Below are 11,802 nucleotides of genomic sequence, written 5' to 3' on the forward strand. Positions count from 1 at the left end.
ATATATATATAGTTCGATTATTTAACGCAATCACAGAGTCAACATGGATTTTGAAAGGAAATGTATATATTTAGTAGTAATCAATGGGAAGGGAATTAACTAAATAAAATAAGGAGCAAAAGACGACATCCAGAGCATCAACATAGCAGCTTAAAGACAATCGAAATCGTCCCTTAAACACTGCGGATTTTTGTCCCTTCTCCTAACCACTATTGATAAAATTCGCACGTTTTAAAAAGTTAAATTATTGATGTTGCATATTGTATTACCTCGATACATTTTTTATACGTTTGGGCCATGCCCTTATTTTGAAAGCAAGCCTTCTAAAGTTAACTTCCGGTCATATTGCTCTTTAGTTGCTTGAAGCAGCTCGAGTTACAGTAGTTGTCGAAAGTTTGGACGACCCAACGCACCTCAAGAAAATGATGGCTTCGAGTTACAGGGACTGCAAGGTTAGTGGTGTGACTTTAGGAAGAATGAATTCATCATAAAAAGGTAAAGTTACACATGTCAGATAGGAAAAGCAGGAAACTCGCTGTTAAGGAGTGTTTACAGTAAACTAAAGTATTATATAAAAAAAAAAATAGGTTGAGCAGACAATTAAGTTAAATGTAATGTCAGAACAGTCTGTTATTGAGTGGGCTGAATCAATTTACATCTTTTTTTATTGGACTTTGGCGACGTGAGCGGAGTTTTCTCAGGCCCACTTGAAAAAAGAAAAGGCTTACGTTGCATTAAAACGTTACTGTTACAAAACTAACATCCTTGTGACTTGTTCTCCCCTTACAGGCATGGATTGCAGAAGGTCTCCCGCTGTCCACCAGCAGTAATGAGGCTTGTAAACTATATGACGCCATACTCACTCAGGTAACATACACATACATGTTGAATACACTTCTTGTAAGTCGCTTTGGATAAAAGCGTCTGCTAAATGACTGTAATGTAATGTAATGTAATGTAATACACATACAGTACACACACACACACACACACACACACACACACACACACACACACACACACACACACACACACACACTATTATTGTCTGCAGACTAGGCTGTATTTGTAAAAGCAACATTTACAATTAAAAACAACATATGGGGCGGCTGTGGCGTAGTGGAGAGCAAGGTAGTTCTCCAATCAGAGGGTCGGTGGTTCGATACCCGGCTTCGGCAGTCGATGTGTCCTTGGGCAAGACACTTAACCCCAAGTTGTGGACTGGATGTTGCATGAATGTTAGTTAGAGTCTGATGGTGGCACCTTGCATGGTAGCCTGTCATCAGTGTGTGAATGGGTGAATGATATGTAATATACTACTGATTGTAAGTCGCTTTGGATAAAAGCGTCTGCTAAATGACTGTACTGTACTATCTCATTTTGTGTTTGTTTCCCTGTTAGTATGTGAAATGGCGGAATGATGAAACCGTGGGAGGATTTGAAGGATGCATGTCTGCTATCCAGGCAGCTGACCCTAACTTTGGTATAAAGATATTTGGTCAAACATTGTTTATTCATTTTTATTTAACCTTTTACATAACACGGTAAGTCCTGATGAGACACAGGAACTCAGACAGCAGCAGAGTTAAAAAAAAATACAAATTTGAAAGAGACAACAGCACATCAGTGTTAAAAGTTCAGAATAAGAAAAAACACGGAAGGGATGCTAAATAGTGCTAAATATATCTACGACTGTGACCTTAGATGCTTAAAATAAACATTGAAAAGGTCAGATCTTCAAAGTCCTATCGCTAGTGGGAGGGAGCAAGAATCATAAAAGCTTATCATCTATCAAACTTTGGGGTCTTTAAACATTTGGCATAACATACTGAGTAATCTAAGCGCATAAATAGAAGGGACCATGACCTGTAAAAGGCAAAGATTCCCTCAGCTAAACAAGCTCTTTCCAAATAGACATTTGGATATGTTATAAAACATAGTGCACATAAAGCACAGGTGCAATATTACCAATACTAACAACTGCAGTCAACATTAAGAGTGAACCAGTTTAATGACCCTGGTATTTTGCGTGCAAGCTCGGTGGAATGACTCAATTAAGGGAACTGAGGCATTATCAATGTTATTAGTCAAGACCTTTGCCTTTACTGCCATGACAAGTCAAAATATCTGCTATGCCTCTCTGATATTATGACACATTAGATATTTAGCAATGACTTCCTGCGCTGTCATTTATTTGGCAAAAGCATGAAGCTGTTGACCTTGAGAAGCAGGGGTAGATCAGTATCTGTCCGTCAAACAAAGCAATCGTGTGACTTGTAATCAACGTTATAGATGCTGCTGTTTATCACCATGAGCTTGAGCTCTCATCAAGTGTTTTAAATGTTGGATTGTTGTTCATGCAAATGAATCAGGCTGTTGTTGTGAAGGTTCAATAATATTGATGCTGCAGTGAACTTGAATGCCTCATTTGACTGAAACTGAAAATACTGGGTCAGACCATTGAAATGTTGCCAATTTTCCGGTTGCATAATGAAAACAAATTGAGGTCATTTGGTTCAAGTTGAAAAACATTGTTAACATGAATCACAGTCAATAGATCTGATTAAATAACAGTTGTCTTTGGATTGAAAACAAAGCATTTGTCAAACAATATTTGGAATTATTAGTAGCTTTGTTAACACACAAATCTTTACCGTAGCTGTTGTTGTAGAATTGTTAAAATGTTGGACAGCCTCATGTAATTCATTACTAAAACATCCAATTTCAAGTCAAAATTAGATGTCGACCGATTAATCGGTGCATATAGGATGTTTTATAAACAATAATTATTGTTGGAACTGGGCTCTGATGGGGGCCGATGTCTATGTGGCCACCAACAGTCAAGGAGGACGTACAGTTTGATGTTCAGTGATCCAGATTTAGCAGATTTTCATAGGCTATTTTATTTAGGTCTATTTATTACTTTGAGTTTGATAATCAGTGATCCAGAAATATTTATTTAGGTAGTTCAACAGTTCATGATCCAGTTTTTTATAGTCTAATAGAGTCAAAGATTGTTCATTCAGATTTATGGTTTTATTTTTTCCATGTCTTTGCGGCTGAGTGGGTATCGAGGGGTTTCCTGCTCCAAACTTTAAAAATCCCCTATTGGTCGATCTCTAGTCAAAACAGTCTGAGGGCCTTTCACGTTAACTTTTTCTCATTAAACATTAACAGAAATGGAGTGATCTTGCTTAAGAGGGGTTTCTTTGCGTCAACAGGAAATCGTTTACAAGTGCATGAGATTTTTTTATGTAAACTGTTAAATTGCAGTAAGAAAGACCAGTTTTATCTGTTTTCCCTGTAGTTATGGGCCACGTGATCTGTACGGGGCTGGACCTGGTGTCCACCGGGAGCTCCACCCGTCTGGATGAGCGCCTGGCCAGCGCTGTGAGGCGAACAGTGGAGCTGGCCAACAGCCAGGTTATCTCTCCCAGAGAGAGGCTCCATGTCCAGGCCATGGAGCACTTTTCACATGGGTAAGATTCAGAGGCAGGTTTCCACCCTCCAAACAGAGGGATGAAAAGGAAATTGGTCATACCAGGGCCAGTGGTTACTAAAGAGGGTCTCAAGACCCCAAGTGCTCTGCAATAGGATATCCCAACATGCATTGCTGTCTTCCACATAAAGGCTTTTAATGAAATGTTTAAAAAAAAAGTCATGCAGTGCAATAGTTATCTCTAAGAGACAACATTTTATGTTTAGTATTATGTGGAATAATGCACACAAACATACTGTATATGACCCATCTTTAAAAATCAAAAGGTTTGGATATAAAGTATCAAACTGTCATTGGTTAATGGTATACAAATTAATTAAAACTATATATTCATCACTAATTATACCTTAAACAACAAAGCAAACTATCCATCATTTTAAATTGTTTATCAAAAAATGTAACCGATGTGCAAGCATCTTGCAAAATAAGATATGTTTAAATCTTAAAATAAAGTCTAATTGCATTGAAAGTAACATCACATTTATAGAAAAATTGTAAAAACAACTAAATTATTGGCCTAGCTGTTGTTTCAGAATAATAGACTGCGTTGTTTGTTGTGGACTTTGTAAATTACCGAAATGAAAAGCGACAGACACGGTTTCTTAGGCTGCTCGCTTTTCCTGGCCCAAATATCTATTTCTATTTCTCCCCCATTGTAGCAATCCACAGACAGAAGTTATACAACAGGGATTGGAAGAGACAGTGAACGAGAGAGACAGCTGCAAACGGCTATTTCTAGGTGCCTCCCTCTGTGGATTTTAGAGAAATCCCATTGACATCAGGACGTCGCAAACTGAAAACTCATCTGTTCAGTTTGCACCTTGGCCCATAAAGCTATAAATACTAAATCAAAAAAATTCTCCATCTCTTGTTTATAAATGTAATACTTGACGCAGTTCAGCATATTTGCTGAAGTTGATGTCCTTGCAAGATAGAAGATAGAATTTTTGGGTTGTTTGTTTACCTTGCCATATTTTATTTAAATGTTTTCTTTGTTCTGATTTTATATTATGTCTTATATTACTTACTGTTACGCACCAATCACCTAGCCATATTCCTTGTATGTGTAGCATACTTGGCAATAAACAGTTTCAGATTCTGAATTTCTTATTCTCATTCCTGATCAAGGCTGAATGTTTCTTTTTTTTCTAGAAACATAAATCATAGTTACATAGAAATTCTAGATATAGTGGCTTGAATATGTAATATGTTTAAAGAAATTGTTTCAAGATTGTTTATTAGGAAAATATATGATCTTTTGAGTCAATATTTTACCCCTTATATCAAACAAATGGCAGTATAATAATCTTACCAAAAGAGACATTTTCACTGATTTAATGTTGTTTGGAAGTGAGGGCTACAGTGCACTCAGTCAACATCGAGTCCAAATTGAGAAGAGATCAGTTTTGTTTATTATCACGCCAGAGGAAATTGCATTTGGAAAAACAAGTCTTTTTAGACTACAACAATGTCCTAAGTTCCTCTTTTTCGGTCCCCTTGTGATACAATCACTTGCTTTAGATACACAGCATTCATCTGTTTGTATTGTGTGCCAAAGACTTATGTAAATTTCAGTCAGTGCAGCAAGTAATATTCAGATTATATCTGCAGTGTCTTATTTCCCCATGGTATAGTATTATAAACTGTAATATTGAAAATGACATTTTGTTTCTCAATATTGTCTTAGAGGATACTTGTGTTTTTCAAGGGCCTCTAATATCCTCCGTTCGGCACAAAGTGTATCGACATCTCAGTGACTCTCATCGTACACCTTTTCCGTTTGTCCTCCATTCATGTCTTTAACAGTGACTCATGCTTCTTGCAGACAGTTTACAAAGGCCTGCAACATATGGGAAGACATTATGGTGGATCACCCGACTGATATGCTGGCTCTCAAGTTTGCTCATGATGGTTACTTCTACATCGGAGCCAAAAACCAGATGAGGGATTCCGTGGCCAGGGTGCTGCCCTACTGGAAACCACATCAGCCTTTGTTCAGGTACAGATGACAGCATACATAAGAAGCATTTTGGATGACTTTATAATCATACAAAAACTAGAAGTATTGGCCTAGTTATGTATGTAATGGGAGTGAGAGTGGGCTTTACAACACTTCAAACATAGGGGATTGTCCTGTATTCAGGTGCTGAGTTAAAAATACAATTGGAGTGAATGGGCCTCCATAGGCTTTAATGCGTTATGAAAGTCAGGGCTAACTCATAAACTGACTGAAAAAAGAATGGAGTTTATACTATGTACAATACCTGAAAAATGCATAAATACGATAAATGTCTATGGGGTCGTTTTAAATCATAATATTTATCAATTATCAGTAATGTCAATCATCTCGTAGCATTAAAACTGCAGGGGGAGTAACAAATAAAAGGTGTCTTTGACAAATATCTGTTTTCCATATCAACATCAATGGTATAGGATGTGTTGATGTACTATTCTTTTACATCTTGATGGTATATACTATTACTTTTTTAAAAAACATTTTATTGCATACTATACTATGTCTTTTCAAACGACATTTTAATGACATTTGTCGTGACTTACTATAATATGACTTTTTAATGACTTAACTATATACGCAGTCGCAGGTGAGCTAAAAAAGGCATGAAAGAAAAAAACAAGATGTATGCAAGAAAATATGCCATTTTATCGGATCGCTAAAGATTAAAGTCGAACAAGCACATGCAAATACAGATAGTTCGGACACTAATGTACCTGTTTAGCGTAGTGCCGTAACTTGTTGGAAAAGTGTTTTTTACAGAGAAAGTAGAGAATGTTTCAAGAATAGTCTGTAGAGGTGATTGAACCACACCGTCCTACAGAGGGTAATCTCTCACACTGTGGGTGGCCTCGGTCTTCACCCTGCAATCAGACCTTTGTGGGTGAAAACTTGAAGCAAGTGAGTTATTGTTTTCTTCCGCATCTGTCCTCGAACAACATATAGTAGAAGTATAGGCTGTAGGTGAGTTGGACCAGAAAAAATCCAATTCATATTTTAACATTCAAGGGTACCATTGATGCCTCACAACAATTATATCTTCAAGCTATGTCTGTATTACCAAGACAAATCCTCAATATCCTGTCACAACATTACCACAACGGCTAAAAAAACAACCTAGTTCCTACATAGCAGTTATCAGAATAATCAAACATTGAAACTGATGTAATGGTCATGATGACTTTAAAAAAAAGAGCAAACTGTTGTCATTTCACTGCAATTTATGCCCCTTAGTCGTCATTGTTATTTGGTTGTGTTTGTTCCCTTAGCTATCTGAAAGGAATGTATTCCTTTGGTCTCCTGGAGACTAATTTCTATGACCAGGCTGAAAAAGTAGCCATGGAGGTGAGATTTTATTTTCCATTATAGTCTGTTCTAAACACTGTTGTCATTATTGTAGCTGGGTGGTCCAGTCTTGTCTGTGCCTACACCGGTTGTGTCAGTTCAAGTCGGAAAGTAATTTGCTGTGGAGACACGAATAAATAGTGATGCGTAATGCATACAAAGTAGCTGTGACATGACAGTCACTTGAGAAAAAGATTGAGGAACATCATAGAGAAAATGTAAGATAGTAATTTAGACTTGAGCCTGCCATTATTTTTGATGTTACAACTGATGTAAGAAATGTAGCATTTTGTCTGCATTTTTTATCGATTCTCCTTTAAACTGTTAAACTCTTTGCAGGGCCTCGCTCTGACTCCGGATGATGCTTGGTCTGTTCACTCTGTAGCCCATGTCTATGAGATGAAAGCAGAGGTGGACAAGGGCTTGAAATTCATGGAAAGTAGAGAGAAAGACTGGCAGGTACAACTTGTGCTGTTCTGTTTTTTTGAAGAAGAAATCATTTGAGCAACCTTGTACAATTCTGTACAGCTTGTACTACTGAATTAAATGACAAACTGAAATGGCCCAAGGATAAATATTTCAAATTTGTATTGTATATTTTCAGGTATCTGACGTGCTGGCCAGTCATAACTATTGGCATTGGGCTCTCTACTTCATCGAGAAGGTAAATATCATAATGAGTTTTCTCATCCAAGCGAATAATTTGCGTTCGTGGAATTTATGATATCCTTACCCCTGGGTAATTTGAAGTCTGAAGTTGATTATATTGCTGGATTAATTTTGTGTTTGCATCTGTGTCACACAATCTATCAACCCTGCATATCGCTCAAGTCTGGAGTTATTCATATTCATCTTCCTCACCTCTTCCTCCTCCACAGGGGGAATACGAAGCTGCTCTGCAGATATTCGACTCTCAGGTTGGTTTGTGTTTAGAGTTTGCATCAAAACCTGCATCAAAATGGTACATCTGTCTGAGTGCATACACACTGAGTCCTCTCAAGAGCCATGCATGTACCAACACACAAGGGATTCAGACTAAAAGCAATGTGTTGTGCTTGTTGTGAGTCAAGAAGCTAAGTATGTGCAAATGGAAGTCAAATCCATGTGATGACACATTTCAGTGTCAACTGCCGAAGCTGTTTATTTTTTTATTCACTCTAAAAATAGGGAAGACCATTTTTAGGTCAAGCCCTTTACTGTCCTGCCCTGAAGATTTAAAAAAAGACCATTTCATAATCTTAAATAACATTGCCATAAATTTGAAAGCAACCAAAATTCTTACATAAAGTTAGATGAATTTCATGAATGTTTAACCGCTCACATCAGGGGAATACAACAAGACATGAACTTTTTAAAAAATGCATCACTCAGAAAAATGTCTCTGGTTAGAAGCAGTTACATGTTACATCCTTCAGTGTTCAAGGTGAATAGTAAATGTTTGTCCTGCATTAGGTATTCAGACGTTGCAAAGCTACAGGATCTATGTTGGACACTGTAGATGCCAGTTCGATGCTCTGCAGACTGGAAATGGAAGGTAAGACACAGGCTGATGTGGGAATTCACAAGATATCGTTGGCAATGTAAACGCTGTCTGCATTAAGGAAATTGGAAAGGTAGTTTTAAATTTGACTGTCCATCTAACACATACGATATCTTGGGCGCCACTTATCAGGGTGTCATTAAAATTCTGCAAAATGACTAAAAAAGTCAAAATAGCCCTGATTGGCCTGATGAAGGTGTTGCAACATTTGCTAATGTGTTGCTTATTGGCTTAAGGGCGACTGCAAGTCTAATTTTAGATAATTTAAGATTGAATGGTCTTAAATGAAACTGCTAATGAGGTGAGATAATCTCAGTTATCATACTTCATTAATCTTAAACTTGAGGCGGATGTGTTGGAAATTGCTGTAATTAGCGGAACCTCTGACCACATTTTCTTAATCTATTCAAACGAAAACAAATACTAAATGACCTGCAGACATTTCAAAACTTGTCTTGTAATTTAGTGGATGTTATGCAGCCTTTAAGCAATATCTGTGTGTTTGTGCTGGTGCCTGTGTCAGGTGTGTGCGTTGGGGACCGTTGGCGAGAGCTGCTCCAGGTAACACGCCCTCACACCGATGATCACGTGACCCTGTTTAACGACGTCCACTTCCTCATGGCGTCGCTGGGAGCCAAGGAGAGCGGGACTTCTCAGCGTCTGCTGGAGGGCCTCCAGGAATTGGCTAAGTAAGTTCCGCATCATTTCCTTCTCTTCACTGCACACCTCAACGCTCTGTCAGCCTTACATAAGAGCCACACAGGCCTTGTGTAAAACGGAGACAGAAACAAGGCTGAGCGTAGGATGGCGAGATAGAGAGCCTGTGCAGTCAGAAAGGGAATACAGAGCTGCGGTCCATCTCGGAGACCGGAGTCTTCCCTCTTTAGCAGATGTACCAGCAGCTGCTGCCTCTGTGGAGTTGTGGCTACAATGTGTTTTTGGCATCCCGACCACGGACATTCTGTGCTCCCCATTTTGTCCCGCGTACAGCACACAGAAAAAGCTACCACTTAAAAAAACAGTTCTTCAAATTGTCCTCTTTTTCACTGTTATGTAATATAATGGAAGCCACAAGAGTTAGGGAATGATGCACCTTCTTGAAAGTGAATTCCCAAGTAAGAAACAGAAATGTTCTCTTCAACACAGCTCTCCTTTGAATTATCAGACAGGACATGAGGATGTTTGAGCTTTGCATCTATTTAATACCACCACTCGCGTATATACCGTGTCTTATTACTTTGGTTTGGAAGGAATGCCCGGGTTAACTTAATCCATATTTTTGCCATTATGTAATTTCACATCCTTCCTCTTACAAACAGTAAGCAGTGACTCTAAGCATGAGTTAATCCAGTATCCAGCATTATCTTAAACAGTATGGACTCTTTGGCCTTACAGAAAGTGAATCCTACTCAGAGTTTCACAGTTTTTCCACAGTTGAGTAGAGTAATGCTTTAATACCCCTGTCAGTCTGTAAAAGAAACAATGTAGGAGATTACATGCATTGGTAAGCAACATTTAAGGCTTTCACTTCATTAAAATCTTAAGAGTTTCCTCTATAAAATGACAGGAGCCTAGTTGTGTGAAGTTACCTGCACATTCTAACTGTTCTCTCCTGAGTTCCTGTTTAAAAGCAGTTTGTGAAAGTCTTTTAGCAGTTCCTAGTTTGTTTACAATCTCTAAAATTTAAGGATGAAAAAATTATAATTATACTTTGAAAGAACTACACCCCAACTTTCCCCCAAAACGTGTTCCTTCCCCTACACTAGCTTCTAAACCTTCCAGCTGTACCAAGAAATGTCTTGTCTCCTTTACTCCACAGAGAGCCAGGGGAAAACGCACAGCATCAGATGGCACAGGCTATAGGTGTACCAATGTGTCAGGCCATGATGGAGTACGACCAGGGCAACTACAATCAAGCCATGGAATTACTGTACCCTTTACGCCTCCGTGTGGTAAATATAGGTGGCAGTGATGCACAGGTAAGGTCACAAGGAAACTCAAATCAAACAAGAACAAAATCAAGTCCAAACCAAACTGTGATTCTCTTATGCACAGTTGAAAAGCGTAGAGCCTTGAGGCCTCCCTTTCTTTTCTCTTTAGATAACATTGATCAAACCGTATTGTGTTTTCTTGAAAAACAGAAATCCCTGTTGTTGTGAAATAGGCGGTTGAGGTGAAGAACACTCTGCATAAGAGCCAAAGCCTTTCAGTCCATGAACATACTACATAGTGTGAGAATGCTGAGCACAGTGCACTAACATATGAATAATAAATATGAGATGGATGCTGATGGACTTCATGCATTCTATGTTATTTGTGTTCAAAGAACTGTTCCCCAAGGTGCCAAAGTGTACATACTGCATACAGTACAATACACAAAAGGGTCGAAAGACTATACATACAGTGTAGGAGCAGGGTTATGTTTACTAATGGTATTGTCCACTGTTGTTCTCAGAGGGATGTCTTCAATCAACTGCTTATCCATGCAGCCATGAAATCGGAGAACAAGCACCATCAGAAACTGGGAAGGTAATGCACATCAGGGATTTCAAGCCAAACAGAATGCTTCAATCTCCCCCTGTTTCAGTGCTGGGCATCTTTTCCCAACCATGTTTTTATGGGAGAGTCTGCTAAGAGATTATGGTTGAAGAAAGAAAGACCTTGGACTATTTGAAGCACTGGATCTCAACGTGATTCAGTATAGTTTCTGTTAGGGCTGAAGCCGTCCAAACAAGTTTCCCTCTGTTGCTGTCTTTCCAGAACACAAGCTGTATGCTCCCATTATGCAACCCACATCCCCGGCCTGTACACCATGTTAGACTTTTATTATTGATCAGGTTAGCCTCTCAGCTTGTCTCTGTAAATCTGTGTTTAAAACTTTATACTGCTCTGTCTTGTGCTGAATTCCTGCAGATGCCTTCTGTTGGAGCGCGATGCCTTGAGGCCGAACTCCCCTCTGACGGGTCGTCTGATGAAGAGATCACTGGCTCTTCACAACTAGACTGATTGCAAGCTGCTCAGGGGAGCTGACATGCAAAAACCGTCAACACCATAAGCTAATGTGCCGGGGTTTGGCTTTATAAGACTATAAACTGCTACTAACCAGCAGAAATGGGACACTGTTGTCAAGACATCTAAAACTTTATACAGCGCTCTTTTCCATGTATTGCTTAGTGCTCTATTAGATACAGACCTTTGAAGCTTTGTTAATGAACACATTAATACTTCTAATCAATAAAGAGCAGTGTAACTTTTCAATTTTATTAGCAAACATCACATTTACATATAAATACTGTGGAATAAAATCAATAAAAAAAGCAATGTTCAAAACCAATAAATATACACTTTTGATTTTTGTATGTGATGACTTTGAGTAACACATTAAAGTGCACCACACTTTTATAC

The 11,802-nt window shown here is 38.5% G+C and overlaps 1 protein-coding gene across 1 annotated transcript; it reads left to right on the top strand.

The window, feature by feature from the left end:
- The first annotated feature begins 367 nt into the window (after window positions 1–367).
- ttc38 (tetratricopeptide repeat domain 38) lies at window positions 368–11,724 on the top strand. The gene is made up of 14 exons (XM_054620022.1): window positions 368–452; window positions 790–867; window positions 1,402–1,483; window positions 3,308–3,479; window positions 5,325–5,498; window positions 6,782–6,857; window positions 7,197–7,316; window positions 7,462–7,521; window positions 7,736–7,774; window positions 8,310–8,391; window positions 8,921–9,086; window positions 10,217–10,376; window positions 10,853–10,926; window positions 11,311–11,724. Exons 1-14 carry the CDS (start codon window positions 423–425, stop codon window positions 11,396–11,398), a joined length of 1,401 nt encoding a protein of 466 aa, XP_054475997.1. The 5' UTR covers window positions 368–422; the 3' UTR covers window positions 11,399–11,724.
- The last annotated feature ends 78 nt before the right edge of the window (window positions 11,725–11,802 follow it).

Source organism: Anoplopoma fimbria, chromosome 19 (genome assembly GCF_027596085.1).
Source record: "Anoplopoma fimbria isolate UVic2021 breed Golden Eagle Sablefish chromosome 19, Afim_UVic_2022, whole genome shotgun sequence".
NCBI classification, from domain to species: domain Eukaryota; kingdom Metazoa; phylum Chordata; class Actinopteri; order Perciformes; family Anoplopomatidae; genus Anoplopoma; species Anoplopoma fimbria.